This window comes from Thunnus thynnus, chromosome 9, assembly GCF_963924715.1.
Source record: "Thunnus thynnus chromosome 9, fThuThy2.1, whole genome shotgun sequence".
Lineage (NCBI taxonomy): Eukaryota > Metazoa > Chordata > Actinopteri > Scombriformes > Scombridae > Thunnus > Thunnus thynnus.
The window spans coordinates 14,921,408-14,946,371 of NC_089525.1; the positions used below are offsets into that span (position 1 = coordinate 14,921,408).

At 42.3% G+C, this 24,964-nt stretch overlaps 1 protein-coding gene across 1 annotated transcript in view; it reads right to left on the reverse strand.

Annotated features, from left to right (window-relative positions):
- The window catches only part of LOC137189306 (A disintegrin and metalloproteinase with thrombospondin motifs 2-like), a 113,132-nt gene extending 93,397 nt beyond the window's left edge, over positions 1 to 19,735 (reverse strand). Inside the window, exons 1-2 of the mRNA XM_067599083.1 lie at positions 18,875 to 19,735; positions 16,692 to 17,116 (exon numbers count right to left, since the gene is read on the reverse strand). Coding sequence (XP_067455184.1) covers positions 16,692 to 17,116; positions 18,875 to 18,962 — 513 coding nt within the window. The 5' untranslated portion in view covers positions 18,963 to 19,735. The remainder of the gene's footprint in view (positions 1 to 16,691; positions 17,117 to 18,874) is intronic.
- Between the last annotated feature and the right edge of the window lie 5,229 nt (positions 19,736 to 24,964).

The following is a 24,964-nucleotide window of genomic DNA, read 5'->3' on the forward strand; positions in this document are numbered from 1 at the left end:
TGTTCAACTGAATTTGTTGTTATAAACCTAATGCACAACCTCCTCCCATGTACAGAACATGCATACAAACATGTCTTTGGACTCTTTCATCAGGATCTACAACATTTACACTAATGAAAAGACTGGAAAAACACTCACTCTCTATTTTATCTGAAGGGTGTCATGGACAATAGACACTGAGGTATGTGGTCTGACTCGGTGTATACATGTAATATTCTGTGCTGCAGAGTGCTGCCCCTCACATCATTTGAAATTACCTGGTAACATTTCTTTAGAAATTTGTAGCTCTTTTTAGCCCCTCGCACTCCTAATAAATAATTTGCATCTTCAACAGATGAGAGTATGTGCCGGTCATGTGATCGTGCTGCTAAATTGACCAGACTTCAATACGTTGTACTGTAACATTGAAAAATCTGCATTCTAGGCAATAATACAGCCTCCTCAAAAATTTAACAGTATTTACTCTGTTGAATGACTTTATATTGTCAAAATTACAATAATAGTACTTGTTAAACCAATTAATTAAGTTGTTTACTCTCATTACAACTCATTAAAATAAGTGTTAAATTACAGCCTGCTACTAAAATAAAGACCATACTTTGCATATACATACTGTATGTAGTATGCAAGCAGGCACAGGGGGAAGGGAAGAAGGGTTTAAGGATGTAGCCTGAGGCTGTGTCAGTGTGTGAATGCATACATTGAGTATATGTTGCACTGCATACATTTGTGGGTGCCAATTAAAAAGCTGACACATCAACACCTTTCTCTAACATCCGATCCAAAGGCTTTTTGTTAATACAACATATCAGGTTGAAAACAGCTATCTCTAATCCCAGATCTATAAACGAGTCCAAAGCCTGCCCTCCCTTCTATGTACGGCATTATTCACTCGTGCACACGCTCAGTCACACATACAGAAAAAAAAAAAGAGATTTATACAGAGTCTCCTCAGAGAAAAACTCACCAGCAGAAAAATAAAAGATGAGGCAAGCTATCAAACTGACAATCGCTAGGGAATCCCACCACTTTCAAACAAATAAATATGTGCCTGTGCACCCATAAACACCCTTTAGACATGTTCACACGCACACACTGACACACATGTGCATCCTCTTCCTGGGCTTTGGAATACAGTAGACACTGTAATTCACACCCCATCTGAGCTAGACCAGAGATTTCATCTACAGGGGAAACACCAGGCTCCTCTATTGCCCCCAATTACTGGGGCCTGGAAGCGGAGTCAACAGCCACAGTTTTATACAATCAAATCGTCTGGGAGGAAATCAGCCCCTTTTCGCCTCTGCTTTGAGCTGTGTGCTGCCAGCCAGGGCTTCAGCAATAGCCACTTAAACTATCATATTCTGAAAGAGAGCAAAAATGACTTGAGCTCCTTGTGGAAAAGGATTTTATACAATTTGGCCGAGAGACGTCCTCCACATTATTCTTTTTCATGTAATACTTTCATTGAGATCAAACGGATACCTTTATCCTGAGAACACACAAGGGCTTGTGCATTCATATGGTAGAAAGAAAGCCTATAGGTTCAGTATGTGTGTAATTTGTCTGTGTGTGGTTCATGCAGGCCACTCAGCTCTCTGCGAGCGCACTCCTATTGCCATTATACATCACAGCACAGCACCAGCGAGTGGCTGTGTCAAAAAGCCTGCCTTCCTCTCTGCCATATCTCATAGTTACCTCCGCCTAACCAAATTACCCCCCCCCCAACCCCCGCATCACCCGCCCCCCCTTCTCCTGTAGACACTGAGAGATGAGCTTCAGAAAACAGCCGCCTCAAAAAGACAGCAGCAATGTCCGGCAGCATTTGAGGAGAAACGGGCGTAAACAAACACGGCGAGCAAACAAAGATCCTGGCTGTCATATTTCTGCAGGAAAATCGAAAGCAGTTTAAAAAATGGATGAGCAACATTTACTCACTGAAAGTGAAAAACCTGGACATTTTCATATAAATACTTGTCCATTTTTACTGCTGCTTATATTCAGTTCATGAAAGCTTTTACACTGCAGTTATAAAACCTCTGGCACAGTTGGTTTGAAATAAGTGCCACTGCCACACAGAGAAAGAAAAGACGAGCACCAACAAAATTCACTCTTCACTGACAGAAAATGAACAAACCACAACCCTCCCCTTTTGGAGAAAAAAGGAAAAAGAACTGTACCTTTCAGAGCATAAAAGCTTGTCTCCAGGGCAGTACAAGTGCATTAAAGTTACACCTCCCCCTCTGGTAAGTCACTTTTGCACCCCATCCATTTGCATCCCAAGTGACTCAGTCAATTATATTAATTCACTAGATTCACATCTCTTCATTTTGATCAGTCAGAGTTAGTGCAAATTCTTGGTGGATCAAAGGCTATGTAGTGGATCTAAATGCAAACATCTGGAGCGCATTATTTGCCTGGATGATACATCCATAAATAAATTTACTTTTTTGTACAAAATGTGCTTCTGTACCTCTATTTTGGAGCACAACACTCATTACCATTTATCTGTGGGGGTGGAATGCAAAAACACCACAACAGTGATCACTTAACACTGAAGATTTCATCAACACACTGTTAAAACAACCAAGAATGTCAGATTTTCCCCTTCAAAGTATAAATGCCAGTCCAGGTGTGGTTGTCTAATTGTAAATTTACTTTTACTGCTTTTGATGAAGCTTTCGATCCATTTCTACTAAAAGATTAACGCTGTTTGTGTGATCTTCCCCCACGAAGAGCCTGAGAGTAACGTGATAAACCGGGCTCGCCGGTCATATTAGCAGGTAGAGTAGCCGGTGTAAGGCAACAACAGCTTGTGGCTCAGCCGGGGCTATGACCTCTATGCACTGTAGTGGGAGGGAGGGAGAGAGACGTGGAGAGGGCAAAAGAGATATGAAGATGGATGGTCAGTGGAGGTAAGAGAAACAACAAAAAAAAAAGCACATCAGACACAGAGCGCTTCAGTCCCAAACATCGACCTAATCTGAGCACCTTTCTCTCTCTGTGTTAGGCTCTAGACTTCAAGACACATTACACGCATGTGGTTAGAGGTTGGTTAGTTGTATTAACACTTCTATTGGTGATTATACCTACAGTTTCACTCCTCCATACACATGCCGTGAAATTACATAGAAAGAGAGGAAAGTATATTGAGAAAGACACACGCTTGACCAAACTACTTCTAAGCTGCTTGTTCTTACATTTTCTGACCTAAGCAAGTGAAAAATTTAAGGGCCTCAGCAAAAACAAATCTCCAACTGGTGATTATTGGATCACCTTCTTTTGCAAGAATTGTTGGACTACTTTGCTTTCCAACTAGAGCAATTTGGTGGGAAACCCATAGAAGTGACAACCCTAACACTACTACAGTACAACGAAGACGGTGTGACTAATACAGGATCCCACGAAACATTCGGAGGCAACGACAATTTTAGAGCTGACTGTGTTGAGTCATACTATAACACTATGAAACACTTGCTGAGCTTGTTAGCAGCTCTATAAAATATCTTTTCGTGTTTTCAAAGCCCTTAAATAACATGGGTTACAATATTGCTCATGACTCAGTTAAATTGATTACAGATTGCTCGGGTCAACTGTTCACCAACCTCTAAATTGGGACTAATTATCCTGAAAAAGTTTAGTCAGACAGGACTGGATTTTACATTTGAATAAAACAAAAGCAATGATTTTCCAGGAGAAAAAAGTCCACATTTAGGCTGAGTAGTTAAGCTAAAAAAGATTTTATAACTGCAATTACTTAATGATCTCTCCAGACATGTTTTAGGACACATAAAAATCCTCCGTTAGGAATAATAAATTGTGTTTGATGTGTTTTTCCACAAAAAAAATGTTCAGTTACCATTTTAAAAATCCTTAAAATGGCACCTTCTCCTTCAACCTCATTAAAAATCCAGAACATATGAATATGCAGTGTGTGTGCACTGGAGGCTTAAAGTTTTCACATTGCACTGGTGTAAATTGTATACTGGCCATCAACTGGCTCCAAATTAGTGATGTGACAAATGATGCTTGTAGGTATGTGCCTTAAACTCAGAAACTGTCCTTTTTCAATGTGAAAACAGCCTTCCAGTGTCAAACTCTGCACATACATCATTCTGCACAGTGAAGCTCAAACATCCAACTGTAGCAACAAGAAGAAAAACATCATTTTGACTGTAAGTAATTTAGATTATGTCTTACTATTAGATTATGTCTTAGTATTTTTTGAGTTTAAACAAAATGAATGCATGTCATACATTTGGGACTGAGCGAGTCTCTCACTCACTAACATTCAATCTTCAGAAATCGGCCTTCAAAACCAACAATATTGACACCAAGTGAAGAAGAAATGACAAAATAAAGTGAACAGGAACATGCTAGGTCTTACGCAGACTATACACAATGGAAGACTGCCTGGCCATTGTGACTGACCCTGAAGAGACTGAATCAGCATGTTCTGACACAGCAACAGAACCGGGAGGTCACCCTGCTCTCAAATAATTGTCTGTGCTGCAATCACAGCCAAAATATTTGGAAAACATCTTGAAAATTTGATCAAAAATACTTGACATGCAACTCCAAGAGTAAAGAGAGTATGCCGCACTAACTGAAAGCCCTCTGAAATCAGATGAAATACAAGTTTCCAACCATGTTCAATCATTACTCGTGTTCAATTTTCTTTGATTCGTGATTGAGCAGATGTTATTTCTTCTTTGTTGTATTGTCATGGCTTGCTTTGGCCACAAATATGGTGCTTTTTCATGCTCAGTTGAATTGGAAAAAACAGCTTTGACACAGAGAAAGGTACACACATCTCCATGCAAACAGACAGAGAGACAGTTTGAGACGAAGGGTACATAGCTAGTCCCAGAAATGTGTTTTTTCAGTTTTGGGTTTTTTTTTTTTGCCTCTCCCAACTGAAGAGATGAAACTGGATGGACTGAGAATAGAAGAGATGGAGGTGGATGGCGGCTTCATGCTGTCACACAGCAGCAAAAAGGACAGAGAGGAGGGCCCTGTCACATCGCATCAGAGTCAGCTGCAGCCACACCCGCCCTGCAAGCATACACACCCTGCTGCTGGGAGAGGAGGAGAGGAGAGGAGAGGAAACAAGGGACAACTAGAGCATAAAGCAAAGAGAAAAAGAACATCCCCTTCTGTCCTATTCCTCCATTAGTCTCTCCTCTCCAGTGTGTCTCATTTCAATTGTATCTCATTCCTCATCTAGCCTGCCTCACATCCAGCAGTCTCCCTCCCCTCTCACTATGTTGCCAGTCTCCCTGATTTGGCCACAATAGGGACTTGAGTGGTGGATCCCAGCCTGCTTGGGATAGAGCTACTAGACTACAGTTTGGGTGGTGGCGGCGGCGGTGGCGGTGGTGGTGGTATGTGTAGAAGTCGATGAAAGTGGGGAGGGGGAAGTAGAGAAAGGGAGAAAGAGGATTAGAAATGAACTGTGGAGATAGAGCACAACCTGACAATAAGTCCCTTCTCCCCAGTGTGTCTGTGTCTGAGTGTCAGTGTGTGTGAAAGAGAGAGGCAAAGGATTAGCTAGTGTGAAAAAAAAAATAATTTCCCTTTGTGTTCCAAGTGATGCTGTCAATCATCGCACTGTAAGAGGAGCCGTGTGTGTGTGTCTGTATGTGTGTGACTGGCTGCGGCCATACAGTAATCATAAGCAATAAGTCTGACAGCAGAACTTTTTTTTTTTTTTTTTTTTAATCATTCATCTTTTGCTCCTTCATTCCTGTTTTAATAGCTGAGCACTAAGGCCACACATACTGTACACAAATGCCACCACACACTCCTAACATAAACCATCTACATCTCAGTGTAGCCTTCAACAGCACTTACACAAACAAATACATGAACATACAGAAAGGGTGACAGCAAACGGCTCACTATTAACATGATGCTTTATAGATCCCTGCTGGGGTTTTTTCTTCTTTCTAGGCAAGTCAGGGGTCAGGGTTGGCTACAAAGCAGCTGCTCTGAGCTGCTCAAGGACACTTCAGAAAAGCAGATGCGATGCAAAGGTTTGAACCTGATTCCTGTTGGTGTTGCTGCGGGTGTTGATGAAGTGATCGGCCCCTGTCCCTGATTCAGAGGATACATCCAGCACACACCTCGGAAGCCCAACTACACAGTAACTCAATCTAACACGGAGCTATACATGGACAAGGTCATCTCAAAGTCTCCATTAGATCTTGGAAAACAGATTATATAATTGTATGGCAGTATCCAAAGCTTTCCTTGTACACACTGGCAGACGATCAGTCACAGTGATCAAAGCGCTAGATGTGTTTCTTTGTTTCTGCTGCTTCACTCCAACCCCCACAGAGTCAGTTATTAGAATACAATATATTATTATATAATATATTACATATGCTGGTACACTAACAATTCCCGAGGTCCTTGTGCACTAGCAAAAACCCCCCAAACATGATACACTGGGAGAGAAAAAAGTGATTATTTCTCTATTGCAGAAAACAAAAAACCAGCAGCCTTAGTAAGATGAGGAGGGTGTGAGTTTCTGTTATGAGGTGCGATTCTTGCGGCTTAGCTGCCTGCTGCACCGAGCAAACTGATTTTCGACCATAGATACTGTATGCAGACAGACAGACACTCCATTATGCAAGCAGAAAACACAAATGAGACAGCTAAACAATTCAACCCAGAAGAAGAACAAATACAACTAATTAGATCAGGCTAGGACAAAATGCACTCATATTTTTAGAGTGTGGGGGGTTCAAGTGTGCACTCATGCAGTGAAAGTGACTGGCAAACATAAAAAATCCATGATCAGTCGGGAGAAGTCTAAGCTCCTGGAAGCAGGCAAGTGACCTTAGCTCGGAGAAAGAGACAATAAAAAGCGAAATTCTTCATGCTAATCAAGAAGAGTGTCTCCTCCTCCCCTCCTCTCTCTTTCTATACTCCATCTCTCCTGACTGAGCACTGAGCAGGTGGTGACGGTTATGATGTGGCTGTTGTTCTTGTTAAGGTTTGGGTACATTAAGAATCCACTGCGCTCTGCCTCCCTCCCCCTTTGTGTTACTGTCGTTTCCCTTCACCTACCCTCGCCCCCTCCCCCCCCGACTTTCTCTCTCTCTCTCATGTTGTGTTTTGTTTGTGAGGTTTATGCAGTGAAAACTTCCAGACGAGCAGAAGCTTTAAGAGTACAAAGCCACCTGTGTGATGGCTGGAAGGTAAAACAGCTTGGCCACGAGAGACACGGGCCCGGGTCAGCCAGGGGTGGGCAGGCAGAAAGCTTGTTAAGGCGCTGGAACACGGGGAGGATGTCTCCTCCTGTTTCCAAGATCCTCCACGGAGGCTGCTGGGACCTGGAAGCTGGAGAACTGCTGATGTGGATCACATCCATCAGTTTCCTGCACAGCCCTGTGGCCTATGAGACCGGCTGGCTGACTGATTGACTGATTGACAGGCGTACTGGTAGCGGCTTTCCAGCAGGCGAGAAAAAAATTCCAACAAAGCCTGCTCTATTTTCTGTTTTACTTTTTTTTATTTCATTACGATTCACTGTGCTAATTCTATTTTCGCCCCCTGCAACATCACAGTTGCTCTCTTCATTGTTACGCTAATTTGTTAGAAATGCACAAGACATGCTATGAGCTCTACATTTTTGTCTTCTCCTTAAAATGAGCTTTGCCCATTTGGATTTTTTATGCCCTACTGTGCCCACTATGCACCTCTCAGACAACATAATGGTTGGAGTTTGAGTCATTTTCATCATGTGTTGTAGTGAATGGCCCATCTGTTTAAATGGCATAAGTAATGTGACTAGCCAGGAAGATAATTATTTACTAATGTTAATTTCACTGAACCCAATCCTTTTCAAGAGTGTCCAACTGCAGACCTCATGTCTGGGGACTGCAGGTCTGGAGTCCCCAGACATGAGGTCTGCAGTTGCTGGGTCCCCATAAGTGAGGTGCATCACTTCCTTTTCTGCCACAAAAGCATAAAAGCAAATAGACTACTTCTTTTAGGTTTAATTTAACTAAATTTCACTCAGAATGAAAAGGTAACAGTGTCTTCCGTGTAAAACATACTGTGTTACATGTGAGATAAAAATCCAAGAAAGCCACAAAGAGTGAAATGTTCAGGTATTACTGGACAGATAAAATGCATCTTTAGTAGCTAACATTAGCATTTTAACATTAGCAAGGTGTGGAAAAAGTATGCTAACAAGCTTTTTGTATACAGTGATTTTGAGTTTGTCAATTAAGTAATGGCACTTTTACATTTTTATCCTGAGTGGGAAAATGCTGGAACATACAGTAATGTTTTTTAATTTCTATATTGTATGTATACATTTTGAATGCAGTATGAGTTTAGGCACACATAAGTCACTAAACTGTCACTAGCGACAAAAGAGGTTTATGATTTCAGTTTCATTCCAGTGGATATATTACATTAACGGTCTCTTTCACATGGCTTTATAATGTTAGCTTCTCCAACAGGCTAACGTAAACTAACGTAAACTTTATGTAATGACAACCAGGTTGTATTTTTTCAGTAGTTTACTACAGTATTACTTTCACACCTAATGCACAACAAGAAACAATATTTAGATTTTTTTTAACTGAAAAAGAAAATGTTAACTCTCTTGAGCAGAGAGAGAAATGTTAACATCTTAAAATCCAGTAAAATAGAACTTTTTAAAAAGACCTCTAAAGGAAGTGATGCACCTCACATCTGGGGACCCTGCTCTCTTCCCAATGGCTCACAGACCTGTGGTGCCCAGATGCGAGGTCTGCAGTTGGACCTTTCCGTACATATACAGGCCAAAACAGAGCACTTCTTACTGGTCATTGCAACATTGAGTTTGGAATCTCAGTTACATCTCAGACTCCAGGAAATCCACATTTCATTATGACATCACAGTTACAGTGCACCTATCCACTGCTGCATCACTCCAGTATTTTTCTGCTCATTTTAGTGTCATCTAAAATAACCTGCTGCAATCGTGACATCACAGAGGTGTTTCCCTATAATCATTGGGGTTCCACTGCTCTATTTCCTCAGGCGAACCCTGTTATTTCAACCACTCAAACAATCCGTGTGCTCTGAGCCAGCACTCTGTGAATGACAGAGAGTGAGAGGAAAGAGAGGCAAGGGGGCTGGTTAAGTGCACTGAGTGAGCGGCAGTAATCACAGCTCTGGTAAAAGCACTCCTTTGCTTTGTGCAACGTTCCTCAGAATGGGCGAGCTCTCTCACTCTGACTCTCTCTCTCTCTCTCTCTCTCTGTTCCTCTATTTCTCGCTCTGTCTGATAATAGCTCTAGATTGAGTAATTGTGTGTTTGAGTGGAGCTACACTGCAGGGTGGAACCTGCAATCAGATACTGAGAACACGTTTCTCTCTCTCACTGTCTGCCTCTCCATTCATACCATGCCTCAGCAGTCTGGCCTCTCCACACCCGGCCCTCCCTCCAGCCCTGCGGTTCCTGCAAGCACTCCTCCACCCTCACCCCTCCACTTGTTTTTTTTTTTTCTACTCACAGCCTACCCTACACAGTCAGTGAGGGCTAGGGTCAATAACAGCTGTGCGCTGTGCTGTAATTGATGTCATCATTTCAATTTGAGCTGATTACAGTTGAGAGCTGCTTATCGTGTGACCCGGGGTGGAATAACACACTGTAGGGCCCAGTGAGCTGCCACGCCTGACCAAGCTTAACTGCCGGGCTGGCTGGGTGGATGGATGGATGGATGGGTTGGCTCAGCCCAGGGCTGCCTTCTCTATTGACTCCTAATGCGGAGGTAATGACTGAGCGTATTCCTGGGGCATGGCTGGCGCAAGTGTCCATGTCTCTGGCATTTAGTGTAGTTCTGGGGATATTATTGTGATGGGCCTGCCCCTCTGTCAACACACTTTCACATGATTAAGCCCTCTGCTGGCACAGAAGTGGCTCTATGTGAGTGTGTGTGTGTGTGTGTGTGTGTGTGTGTGTGTGTGTGTGTGTGTGTGTGTGTGTAAGTACCTTTGTAATTTTGGGTAACTTTACAACCTTTCGATTTTTAGTGTTATTATAGTCATAACATCATTACATTGAAATAGTATTATAACCCTGATATATGCTTAAGATTATTTTTATAGTATTTGCAAAGAATGTGCCATCTCCAAGCACCCGCCCACAGGAAAAAATAAATAAAACACCTGTCAATGCTATGGCATTTCTCCTCGCTGTTGATGTCTGAGTCTTTTCAATGAAAGTACCAAAATAACACCACTGCCTTCCAGCATTCCTGCTGTGCACTAATAACACACATGAACAGACTGAGGCACACATAAATATATCAGAATATACAAAGGGCAACACCTGCACAAGATCATGGGCTAATTATCTGCCAACTGATGCCAACAAATGATGATGCCCATACTATACAAAAAGCAGGCATAAAATATATTCTGAGATCTAGATCCTTAGCTTTCAACTTTTTTCGATATAGACAGCGGGCAAGACCCTTAACCCTCAATACCACTAGTCTGATCAATGCTTGGAAGCAGAGCTGTTGCTAAAAACAGACAAAGACTGCTCACTAAAGGAACACTGTCTCTTGCTGTCTTTCTTTTTTTTTTTTTGCCGGAGCTCTGAATCTGTGGGTGTTGGGGAGCAAAAAGCTGTCTGCCACATTCTTTTTCTTTCTCTTTCTCTGTCATTTTCCTGACTCTTTTAATACCATCATTAGGAGCGCTCTCCTGCTTGCTGCTACCGCTGCTGGCCAAGACACACGAGACAGAGAGAGCGAGGAAAAGGAACGAGAGAAGCGAGGGGCGGAGACAATGAGAGAAATGTGTGCAGAGGTTTTTCTCATGCAGCGAGGAAATGATGGTTCAAGGGGACTTTGCTTTTCGCTGCTGTCTGTCCCCCGTCACGGGTCTGAGCATCTGTCCATGCTGTAGGTGTGATCACGTGTGCTGGAGCACCTGATTCCCACTTAAGCAAAGGTGTGCAGTGTGTTTATTGTGTGTGTGTGTGTGTGTGTGAAGGTGTGCTGTGTATGTACATCACAACTGTAGAAACACGTGTCTTGTCATCCAGGTGTGCACCCACCTGGATTTTAGGAGTAAACCCCCAAGATGACAGGTAGTACACTTCCTCTGTTACAAACATGAAGATCACTTCTCACCCAGCTGGATCTCATTTCTGGCCTGCATGCACTCCTATTGGCTCTGTAGACCTGTGTGACCCTCTGTTCCCACAGTAACCTGAAGCTGCCCTACCATTTGTCAGAACCCACTGATTATCCCGGGTGCGGTGGCCCATCTGGAAGACTTGAAGTCTCACAATAGAGATAGATGTCTGGACGTGTAGCAGTACGACAAGTGTGTGTGTCAGCTATGACTGGCAAAGTAAAGTATACGGCAAATAATTAGGATTATTAATAACGATATGTTGTTTCCATTACAGAAATTGAATTGAATTAAACATTATCTGTCCGCCATGACATGTTTTGCTTCACAGCTATGACATTAAGGCTGTACTTGTATCTGTTTATAGATTGGTTTAAAAGTCGTACTCTGTAACCTTTTATCCATACTTTCTGCTTTACTTGTTGCATTTTTCTGATTTTTTCTCTCCCAGTGTCTCCTTTTTTTACCTTTTGCTGGGTCACATTAGTGCACGCTGAGCATTTGAAGTGTTAGAACTGGTCACATAATACTAATCATTTGCGACAGAATTTCTGGTCTACTTAGAAAATAAGACCATTTCACCCTGTTAAAGCTCGACTGTGCTCTGCTAAACAGGACTCATAACCAACTTTCATGAGAACCAAAAGAAAAACCACAAAAAAGACATGTGGCAACTATTTACATGATAAAAAATAATTAATTTCCAGCCTCTGGCAGAGGATTTAGAGAGTAAGCACACTGTGTTTCAATATGACAGTCCCCACTTAACTACTTCAGTGTCTCACAATGACAGAATCATTTCTCAAAATGCCAGTAATTCCTGGTCTCACATCACCATGTCTCTCTGTCTCTTCTGGACAAGAGGAAAAGCAAGAGCTCTGCTGACACTCAACATTCCACATAAGATCCCAAAAAGACACACACACATGAATGCACCTGACCTCAAACCCACATGCACACAAAATCAGGCCAACACAGCTAAAAGCCTCCTCATCTCTGAACAAATACTGCATGTGAGGCTGAATGAAAGGTCACAACGGGGCCAGAGGTTCAAACACATACAGGTAATCAACAGAAAATCCATTAGAAACAATTATGGTAATCAATTAATGGTCATTTTTCAAGTAAAAATACCAAACATTCCCTTTTTCTGGCTTCTTAAGTGAGACAACTTGCTGTTTTTCTTTTCTTATGTGACAGTAAATGAATAATTTTGGTGTTTGGAAGACAATCAAACAAAAGCAAGCTATTTAAAGACATCAGGCTGGGCATTTTGTGAATATAATGGTCATTTTCACTTGTTTCTGGCATTTTATAGACCAAACAATTGATTAATCAAAAAATAATAATCGGCAGATTAATTGATAATGCAAATAGTAGTTTGTTTGAGCCCAAATGTGCACACATGCACATGTACCTTCACACAGTGTTAAAGTCCTAGACTTAAAGTGCCAGTATTTACCAGGATTTATCTTAATCCACTCTCTTTAGCCAAAAATGCCTGCAGGATCCCAGAATTGTTACCATGTTTGTGACTGAGCCTGTGTGCTTACCGGTATGTGTGTGCTGAATACCACCTTAAGATACTGAAATGGATACTGAAGTACAACATCAAAAAGCAGTTATTACAGTAATATAACTGGCTCAACTTTTGATCGTGCTGCTGTTTTTCAATTTCCTTCAATGCCAAAATGATGGTTCACCTGTATGGCAGAATTTTGTTAGAATAGAGGTGAATGGAACAGCATACACAGACTACAAAATCTGTAAACTACAGAAAAGTTAAGCAAAGAAAAGGGGCTTGATCTGACATGCAATAAACAAAACCAAACACTACAACAACAAAATACTTTCCAAAACTGCTGCATACAATGGATTATTCCTCAGTATAATGCATCCATATAATCTGCATGCAGTGACAAATATTAAAGAATGACAACAAAACAATTTAACATACACCCTTTTCTGATTTATTATTTGCAATTCTGCCTTATAAAATCAAAACGGGAACCAAGAAATTGTGGTTTTCCAGGTAAATAAGTAGCATATTCCCAAGAAGTAACAATCCTGAACCCAAAAGAAAACATTCTACTCTAATTCATATGCACAAAAAACTGCTCGCAGACACACAAATACTGTACACAACAACATTCATGCATGCAGTGGAAACCTCCTGAGCTTATAAGTTTTTCTTTTCTTTGATTCAAGCAGTCCCCGTTTCTGCACACTCACAGAAAACAAGCGTGGCGTGTGTGTATGTGTGTGTGTGTGTGTGTGTACCCCAGCTGCAGTTTAATTTCATTTTGCCCCACACCGATCTAGCACTAAAACACACACACACACACACAGACACACTCCCCAGTTCTCATACTGTACAGTGTGCTGCCTCCTCTCAACCATCCAGAGAACTGACCAGCTGATCACAGCCTCTGTTCACAGAAATCCAATTCCCTCCAAAGGTCATTTGTCCATTCAAAGATTTTTCTTTTTTCCCTGTGCTCTCTCTCTTCCTTTCTTATTTATTCTGGTCATTTGTTACTTCTTGAAATCTATACCCCTTGCCCTCCTCAGTTTCCCGTCCTCTGCCTCTTTATTATTTTTATTTATTTTTTTGTATTTCGGCTTTTGGCTCTCTCCTTTCTTCCCCTTGTCACACGCCCTGGATCATAGCCAGAAAGAGGTTCTTGGCTGTGAATGGCAACACGGGGCAGAGAGGCTCTAACCAGGTGTCTGGGTCACTGAGGAAGTGGGCTCAGCAGGGCAGAGCATGGCTACGTGGCTCTGCAGGGTTTAAAAAGGCAGATATGGGCAGAGCTTGACAGAGCTTGGCTGTGTTTCTTGGCATGCCTAAGAAGGTTGTAAGAATTGATAAGTAATGACATGAGTTGTTCAGGGGCGGGGAGAAACCAATTAAATACAAGTGGACAGCACTAATGTGATGATTAAAAGGGTTTTTTCTTTCTTTTTTATTTTGACCATTCTGTGTGAATATTGATGATATCTTTTATAATTTTTCATTGAAAGGACCAAAAAATGTTCATTTTAACATAAATATTATTGTATTATTGTACATATTTAGGAGATCAAATAAGTAAAGTACAGTGGTGAGCCATCATGGCCAGCAAAACCTTCTCTGCTGGCTTAGAGACTGTCAGAATCAGAAAATTATATTTTTATAATTTAATATACATCATCAATGCTATATGTATTTTACAAAGTTTGTTCCCATCAGTCTATTAATGTCATTTCATTGCTACTCTCTCTATCAATCGCACTGCTTCCAGTGCAGCTCATATAAATTAGAGCTTTTATCCAATCAGATTTCTCCCCTGTGCTGTCTCCGGGTGAAAAATCTACCCAAAGGCCTTCAGTGTTTCGAGTGAATCCCTCTGCTCTTAAAGCAAATGGGGACAATGTTGTTGATTGTCATATTCTTTTACCAATCAGATTTCGGGTTTGTCATGTTGGGCGTATTCTTTGAGACACCAGAGCTTTCTAGCTTGCCTACGTCGGCATTTTTCATCGTCAGCCTGGCTTAAACAACGTAAAACTAGCCAGTACTATCTAATTTATTTAAACTTTCTTTTGTGATGTTTAGATTTTTAGATGTAGCGCTTTCCTTTTTTTTGTTCAGGTTTTTACTTAGCTCTGTTGTTTTTAAACACAATGGCTGAAGGAGGAGAAGAAATGGATTTGGTGGCAGATTTACTGGCAAAACCTTTTTCGAGACATTTTACTGGAACTGAAACATACCAATTTAGCTACTACAACCATGTCATTAAACTCTTTATAAAGAAAAAAAGGAGGATGGACTTTGTCTTCAAATGATGAGCAGCTTTGGTAAGTTTGATGGATTTCTATGTATCTTTACTATTGATTATTGCTTGCTTTAGATCGTCAAATGACAATGGCTTATAGCCTTTGTGTCATAGTGAGGTTATTCGAAGGTGGTTTAATTGCGGGAGGATAGCACTGAAGGCCTAGGTGTAAAATACACAGCCTGCCACTGGTGGAGTAAGATAACTTGACATATTATTGATACATGTGTCTCAGCAATTCAAGAAAAGGCTCATTCTGAAAGAAAACATTACATAAACGATGCTCTCATGCCCACATGTGCAGTGAAACAGTTTTTGGTCGCATCCCTTCCTAAAGCAACGTCAGTGTAAGAGATGGGGGGCAAAATCCATAGTTATCTACAGAAATGCATTCTTAACTGTAGTACAAGCTAATATGATGTTAATATGATATTTTCCCACCCAATAGGGAGTATGTAAGTACCGTTACGTGAGACAGACTTGAAAACATCAACCTATCCTTTAAAAACCTGGCCTGCCTGGCAGTGAAGTCAGCGACTCCACAAACCAACGGCCAGTGTCGACCGGTCATCTGTTATCCATACCCAACTATACTTTGATAGTAGACTTTCGTAACAATTGCCAGTAGGCGCTGGAATGACAGGCCGGAGCGAGCAGCAGCAGCAGTCAGTTGCCGCTGGCTGGTGTCGTGCTAAATGGGCATGTCAGGCCTGTGCTGTCCTGGCTCCCTGCCTGCTCTCTCGGCAGCTCGCTCAGTCCCCAGTGTCCTCAACCCTAAACGGATCCAGTTGCTGCTACTCAGCTCCAGTGGTGGGCTGATCTGGCTGACTAATGAACATTCTCCTAATGAGGGGAATTCCTCCCCCCAATCCCATCATTCCCTGTACACGTTCTTTGCCCATTTTTATGGCTGTTTACTCGCCTTTTTTTCCGCTGCCCTGAGTCTCATCCCTCCACCTCTTCCTTGGACACTATTTTCCATCTTTCTGCATCCTCTCATCTCAGCAGTTCCTGTGCACACTCTTCTGTCTACATCTCACTTTTCTCCCTTGCTGACAGCCGTTCACGAACTGCTTGCTATCTCTTTTTTTTCTTTTCCTCTATTCATTGTCAGCTCTATTTAAAATTATTCACAATTCAAGCTCTTTGAGCTACTGTTAAAACTATTTTATGATGGCTGTTTCAATTCAAATTCTATTGTACTACTTGTCCATTGCTTCTGTATCTCTGTGTTGTGAGCAGTGTGAGCCAGCTAAATGTTATTCCAAAAGCGTTGTGTCTATATAGTCATAAATGCTAAGGTTATCTGTGAAGCATCAGTGTATTCCTTTAATAATCCCTCCCCCTTCTACATGAGTACACTAAAAGGGGCAGAGAACAGAGGGATGAAAACATGACTCAGGTATTTCTCATGGCAGGCCTGGTGTTACAACCGGTTTAGAGGACAACAGGGAGAACAGCAGTGCAGCTCTGGGGTCAACCAGAAAGACTCACCAGAGACAATGATAGGGTCAAGGGGCAAAAAATGTCTTGCGTTTGCTATTTCATTATATCTTTTTGTCAGTTTTTTTCCTCTAAAGACTCAGACATGCATCATCTGCTCCCTTGTGTCCCTTCATGTCCTTCTGTCCACAGACACCTTCGCAGTAAGCTCAGAGAACAAACACTAAAGAAGACAGAAAGACAAAAGCAAGGCACAGGTAACACAGGTTGTCCACTCACCAGGCCGTCACAGTTGCTGATTGCCACAGTGGCTCCTGGTGTGTCTGTGATGTCACCCACGTACAAGCATTCATCGTGCAGCGGCTCAGAGTGCCGGGTGCTGTCGCTGTCATCACGCCACTCCATCTTGGCTCCGGGGGCCACCAGCCTGGCATTGTGGCGCAGGCGCAGGTGGTACTCCCGGCCGAAGACAGTGACGTTGTAGTAAAGCCTTTCCTGACGGGCCACCGGCTCTTGGTCCTCCTCGAATCCTCTTGGTCCTTCCCACTCATCATTGCCAACTCCTACCTCCCTCCTCTGGCGCCTACGGGGCTGCCCTCCTGCCACACGGCCAGCCGAGACAACGTGTGACAGGAAGCGGCCCTCTGCGTCCACACTCATCGGCCTCACCAGTCCATACTCCCCCAGGACATGCTGCAGGGAGTCTGAGAGCAGGACAGTTGGGGTGTGAGGAGAGAGGAGAGAGGAGAGAGGATGAGGTAGGAGCAGGTGAGAGAGGAAGAAAGATTGTTATTTGGGGAGAAAAATGTTATGATGCAAATGTGGAAAATGGTGTGAAAAAAAGAACATTAGAGGTTGGGGGGTGGGGGAGGGGGACACAGGATGGAGAGGAGGACACGTCATGGGAGAAGTATGAGGTATAAACAGTGGAGAAAATGGGGAGTCATGTGTAGGAGGTGAATACCGGAGAAGAATGGAAAAAAGAGATAGGAGGAAAAAGAAGGGATTAGAGAAATGTCAAGTATGTCATGGAATTATTGATTCCTTATTCCTAGTTGCGTCACATGGAGCACAATAATAAATAAAAGAAATAAAAGCATAAACCTTTCACACACACACACACACACACACACACATACAGACACACACACACACACACACATACACACACACACACACACACTCACACGCACGTTCGCACACACACACACACACACACACACACACACGCACAGCCCCACCCATGAACCCAGAGGCGACCCCGGAGCACAGCAGTGCGCGTTTTGGAAACGGCAGCCTCAGCAGTGCGCGCTGCGCTCCTGACACCTTCTGTGCCCTTCCACCGTCAACAGGAAAGCCAGTACAAGATCAAGGTGCTAATTGCGGCTTTCTCACGCTGTTTTCTCACTGTCAGGCTGCTCGATCCAAGAAAAAAAAAAATCTATAACCTCGACATCGACTGAAAAAAAAAAATCCAATGGAATGCATTTAGTAATCATTTATCCTATTGCCATCATCACCATCAACCAAATCATCATTCATCATCATTACTGTAGCTTAACTACGCGATAATTGCTGCACTGTTGGTAAAAGATACACATCTCAGTTTAACAGTCACATTTCATGCTTCTGACATTTTCTTGGATTCAGCAACATTTTTCTGCTTCCATGTGAAAGTGACATGCAGGTGCATTTTGGAGGCGACCTGAGGGATGCTCCCACCCCCCCACCCCCCCAACACACACACACACACACACACACACACACACACATACACACAAACACTCTGAACCAAGGCCACTTAATGCTGTCAATGCCATCACAGGGTCAGAGTTATGCTGTCACCTTATCTTATGTGGTCCTCAGGTGCCCTTGTTATTATAAACATTATAATTTGGTTGTCCATGTATCATATCTCATTTCTAAAGTTTACTGACTGACAAAACCAAACAGACTCTGTTAATATTCTCAACCCCCATGTTGGAGGAATGATTTGATAATAGTGTGATCAATAAGCTGACATCCGACTCCAGTGTCCTGTGACAGATCGATAGATGCGACAGCGGCCGAATCAGATAATGTTGAGCTACTTCTCTGCAAAATCCGACAGTAAACCGGCGCATCAGATGGCCCCTTACACCCCAGATACTATCATCCCCTGGAAAGGAGAAAGCAAAATCACAACTGCTTGCACCGCTGAGGGACCTCCGGAAAGTCTCTGCAAGCACCACAGCAGGACACACAGAAGTTTCAAATGCGTCCTGCAATGTTGTTTGCAAAAACTGCCAAAGCATGCCACAAATGAAGCGCAAGCAGGAGAAACCGGGCAGTGCTTTGCCGCTACGCTGAGCTCCAGACTTCCAGAGAGCGCCTGAGGAGCCCAGTGTAGCCCTGCTGATAGGAGATCAGCAGATACGGAGAACAACATAAACACTGACCACGTTTAACTGTACTGTACGTACCAACGCTACTGGCGATGTAAAGGCCGCTGGTGTGCAGCAGAAAGGCCGGTAGAATAATTAGGACAGTAAATCCAGGCGAGAGACCCATGGCAGCTCCGAACTGCGCAGGTGAGAGAGTGGGACTCCGGGCTCCAGTGTGGTGAAGTTCCCCGCCTGGCGCGACCAGCCACGCCACGATAGCAACAGCACAGCAGCCCGCAACTAGACTGCCAAGTGCACCGGAGAGACGGAGCTCTCCTCCCCTCTCTCTCTCTCTCTTCCTCTCTGCCGAGGTCTCTCTCTCTCTCTCTCTCTCTCTTTCTCTCTCTCACTCTCTCTCTCTCTTTCTCTCTCTCTCACTCTCTCTCTTTCTCTCTCTCTCTCCCACTCACACACACTCTCACTCAACTCTCTTCCTCTCTGTCTTTCTCTTTCTCTCAACTCCTCTCTCGCATAGTGCGTGCTCCCCCACTCTTTCTCTTAGTGCTCTGACAACTCCCCGACTCTACACACACACACACACACACACACACACACACACACACACACACACACACACACACACACCTAACACACACACCGGGCACCGGGCGCCCACACACTCTCCATGTGTCTCCACTGTTAGAGATGAGAGGATATTTCAGGGAGCGCTGGCTGACTGACTGACTGACTGACTGACAGACAGACAGACAGCTCGCATCGACAACAAATGCAGTGAAATTAACGAGCAAGATGTTTTATCACACCTCCAGTGTGTGGCCCGCCCAAAAGTAATTTTTGCAACTTGGAAGCTCTTTCTGTTATCATAACTACTGTTTCAAGTCTCTCCTCCGCGTCTCCCCACAAGCTGCATGGCTTGCATAAACTTTGAATATCCCGTCAAGCGTCCTGGGTTGGGTGTGCAGCAGCGCCCCGTGTGGCTCACTGGCGGAAACGCACCCAGTTTCGCAGGACCCAAGGGTCCAATTTACAGACAGAAAAAAAGAGAAGTCTTACTAGCCCTAACCTGCATTGCCCTCATTTAGCACATCATTTACCCTTCTTGACCACTAATCTTATATTAAACACTATTGAGCAGCATAAACAAAACCAATTAAATTTTGAGAAAACACATTTTTTGGGGTACTTTTTTCTTTCTAAGAAAACATGTACAAAGTAATAGAAAAAAACAACAGACAAATGATTCTTTGAAGATATACCAACATCAGCTATTAAGGTGAATCTGTTGAGTGCTAATTAGCAGTGTGTCAACATCAAAAAAGGTCTCAATTTATTTATAGTCTTTGGTTTCACTTGATTTTTTGCTTTTATGCCCAGAATTTCAAAGCAACACGAAGAGTTCAAAAGAAGCAAAATAGTGTCTGTTTGCAGGTACACCGGTTACAAAATCTGTAAAAGATGGCAGCAGTATTCTCAAAAAGTCGTCACCGTTATGCCAAACAGTAATGAACAGCATCAGCACAGTGGTCATGAGTGACCTATGACATCATAAAGCTCTATGACATCATAACGTGGTCATGGAACATTGGTAAAGCTCACTGACAGCTAGATGAGGAGACAACAGCCCCTGATACCAAATAGTAGTACAGTAAGAGTAAAATACTTGTGATATGAATTACAGGTATATTTATGTATATTTGAAGAGTTTGATCAACCTTTTTTTGTTTTTCATCCTATAACTAACAGTTCCCAAGCTTCAGAGACCTGCATAACATTTTGTTCATATCCCTTTCGCAAGAGCATTAGTATGCATTTTAAGGATTTTTTTAACATGCAAAAAGTATATTTTTGCTCAAAACATAAGTGGTTGAAAGCCAGTTTATATTGGTTTATAAAATTCTCTTTCAACATTGCTCCTTCTGGTCTGATTTTCAACTCCTATATGTCATAAATACATCACACTACAAATCCAAGTGTTAGTCCACCTACTGTTTACAGCTTTGGTGCCCCTATTCAAGTCATCTAACGTCCCTTTGCAGCCAAGGAGGAGTCAGTTGGATAAACTAAGAGCTAAGTGGTGTTTCGTGTTACTACAAGGAACTTTTAACTGGTTATGAAACAGTCTCATGATGCCTCTATATGACCTACATAAGCAAACTGATTGTTTCACAGCGGTTACGTTCTAAAGCACAAATAAACACGCCCACACCTCCGCACAACCCTGTGAGAGGGTGCCGCATTACCTGACTTGGTATACATGCAGCCTTACATGTAACCTAGATGTATGAACAGTACTAAAACAAAAACTTTGCTTCACCATCATATTACAATTATTAATCTTACATAGCCATGAATAGATAAATTACCACATCGCTATGCATCCTGCAAACAGCTGTGTTTAAAGAAGAAAAATATTATCAAAATTAAGTGTCTTTTTCTTTCACTCACTTCCAAAGTGAATGCACTGACAAGCCAAAATTTTACAAAATGAGGTGGTGGTGCTCATGGGAAATGCAGTCTTCATTCAAGGAAAACACTACCGCTTTTGTCCACAGGGACCTCTAAAATAAACATAAAATGAAAGTACTTGTAGTAACTTTAATGACTAAGACTCCTCCAACAACCTATCTGTTCCCTTTCACTTATTCAGAGACAGTCAGCAGAGGCCAGGTGATGTAAACTTTCTAACTGGATTAGCTAATGTCTCTGCAAAGTTAAGTCAGCTTAGTAAAGTCTAGCTTGCTTGCAACCTGGAGGCAGATTGTAGTAAATGTTACCTAAATATTAAAGTAAAGCTATAAGCAACTCAAAGTTGTTGTCATTAACTATTATGACATTAACTAAATTATAGCTGTTGTTTCCCTGTTCTAGCTTGAATTGTATCATCTTTATTTCCTGTTTAAATGGCTTGGTTCTTTGGAAATGTTCCAAATAATTCAAGTTCAAGTTCAAAATATAGTATTTGTGGTTGATTGTATTATTTAAATGGTCTTTTTAGTTTCATTTGCATAATATGGAAATGTATCATCCATCCTGGTATCTGAACTATTGTGATTTCAGCAACTATTTGATGTTTTGTGTAGCTATAAGGACATACTGTATAATGTGTTTAGGCAACATTGATACATTTGAGCTGCAAAGGTTAATCCACTCCTCACATTTCACAAAAGGCCAAACACAAAGTTAAAGTTGGAGGGGTCCGATTTATGAGATTAGAATGTTCAAATGTATTTCCTGATGTGACCTTGTCCTGTTTTTCGGTTTTCTTCATTGTTCCACTATTCCAAAATTTCTAAGCTACATAGTGAAGCACTTTATATGCATCTTCATGATTTTTTGTACCTGCTTACCTCAGTAAATATAAATATACACTGATTTAATCACCTTATTTAGTATCATAACACTTGATTTTTGTTCCATTGTTCACCACTGTGCTGGGCGGCAGCTATAGTACACTGTAACATACAGTAACTATTCTTTAACTGACATGCAAGCTATCAAACAATAGAAACTCCAAAAATGTGAGTTATATGGAGCAAGTTTCTCTGTAATGCTGCATGTTCATATGTACATACATCACAGTAAATCAGCTGCTGCTTTTGAATGACAGTGGTTTATGGTTTGTAGGGAATCCCTAAAGCCATATACATCATTAAAACTGGTTCAATTTATGGAAGCCTCAAAACAAAACAAAAACACATGTTGTGATGCAGTAATACTTTTTTACAGTTTTCTACAACCACATGGGTTTAAGTGTAGAAAACCAAGGAATGTATTTAAGCTACAATTTGTGCTGCCAACTGTTAAACATGGGGGTGGATCTGTAAGTATACAGACAGCCATCTTGTGACATTAGGTTGGATTTTAGTCATAACCACAATGACTGATCACCAACACCAAAGGCAATTCTAAGGTGCCTGTAGTTCCTTTAATGGCCACTGGAAGCTGGCTCCAAGAAAAGAGTATGTATTGCAGTGATTGGGAAAACCCACATCAGCTTCTCTCAATACATTCTGTTAAACTAATGAAGAACATATTAAGATTTCAAGAGAAGCATGTTTTGGTGTCTGTCTGCATTGATTGACAGGATTTACTCTTTTATAGTTTTGTAAACTTGCCTCAAGCTCACAAATCTAAGGCTTTAAATTGTCTCTCAGAAACCTATAATTGATTGATTTGTTCTAGTCTGTTGGTTCACCTTGTCGGGCATCACTGACTCCTCTTGATTTTCTTATATTCTGTGATGGCCATGGGCCCTAATTAGGAGTGGTTTCATGAACTCCAGGAAAAGTGGAAACTCCAGGGACTCCTCAATTGCCACATCATCACTGAACTTTTACAGGAAGCTCTGGAGAGCAGACTGAATACATTTTCACCACCCTCTTTGTTGAAGCAGTATCCGCTATTTTACTGTGCGCTATTCAGGACTTGTATGCCAGCATCCACAGAGGTGTGAAGTCATACTGAAGGCAGTCATCTTATTTCTTAAATTCTTTCAACTTACAGCAGTTTAATCTTGGTTCTGTGACTAATACAGTTGACAGTTGGCTATGAATGCATTAGCACCTGTAGTGAAAGTTACAAAAATTCAGATTGAAAGGGATCGAAAAAGAGTGTCTGTCTTGGAAAAAAAAAGGAGAACTAGGTGTTCAACAAAGATGGAGAGGCAGGCAAAAGTAACCAGAGGAGAGTAAAGGTCAAAAGAGAGAGCGGTAGACTGAAAGAGGAGAAAAATTTACAGGGGTGGACATATCTGGGCCACTGTAGACACATGCACATGTAAACACAGTCCAATAATACCTGGAGGTCTCTGCTATACAAACACAGACACTGACCCTCCACTGAGAGAGAGAGAATGTGTGTGTGTGTGTGTGTGTGTGTGTTGTACAGTGAGAGGTCATCTTTCACCAAGCATCGAGATCACACCTGGGCTCTCGGTGCATAGATCTCCAAGAGGCTGTTTGGGAACACACAGACCCTCAGACAGACAGACAATGCCACAGATGCACACACACACACCTCTGAAAGAAAGCCACACCCTTCTTGCCTCCAGTCACGACACAACACACGAAAATGTCAGTGTTCCCAAGTCTATGTACCCAGCATGCCTATCTGTGACCAGAGGATACCCCCTCCGCCCTGTTGCACCACTCCCCTACCACCCCCCTCCCCTCCCCTCTCCTCCGTTCTCAACGCCCACCACCTCCTCCCTCCCACCGTTCCTGGTCGCTTTGCTGTTGCCATGGAGATACCAAGCCCTCTACCTTGAAAAGTGCACTTGGAAGGAGCAAGGGAGAGACAGACAGTAATATCCCTCTTCCCAGACAAACAGACACACACAAACTCATGTGTTAGTGCAGGTTATTATAGCTATGTTTTGCAGGGTGGAGTTTTGTGTGTGTGTGTGTGCAGGCGTGTGTTTGTGCGTTTGTCTGGGAGGTGGGTGTTCAGATGTCCATTGCTTGTGCATGTGCAAACAGATTGTGAGTGGAGAAATAGAGCTACATGGTCAGACGAGACAAGTGGAGAAAATCTGTTGTGTTCTCGACGTGTTGCACTGTTTCAGCGCTGTATGTGGTAATATAGATTCTAATTACAAATAGTCATAATCACTGATTGCCTCAAGTGGTTATCCTTGAGTTTTATGAATTAGAGTCACCGCTGTATAGTGGCGTTCAAGCAAATTCTTAAAAAAACTTTGTGCACTATAGTATGCAACAACAACACAGAGCAAAAATATAACCCACACACACTTCCTGTACTATTCATTTATTATAATTACCTCTGATTGCCTAACAGAAAAAATCATTTAGTTTCTAAGGGATGTGCTTATTACAAGGTTTTTTGAAATATTTTTCTTGTTTGCTCAAATTTGTGTTGTATTGGTTTAACTAACTGCTGTTAAGTGCTGTTAGTGTAGTTCACCTAAGCATCATGTGCCTTTTTGCACTGGCAGTTTGACTATGCTGCATGTGTTAATGGCTATACAGAGTGAGTATATAATATTGTGTCATGCATGGCCGCCATGGCCTGTCTCTCCAATGACTCCTGCTGTCCTAGCAAGGTCAGGCAGCAGGCCACCATGTGTCCGCATGTATTAGCATGCCTTATGAGTGCAAGGACAGGTGTTCCCAGTATCTCAGAGAGGTTTCATGATGAGACATCAAAGCC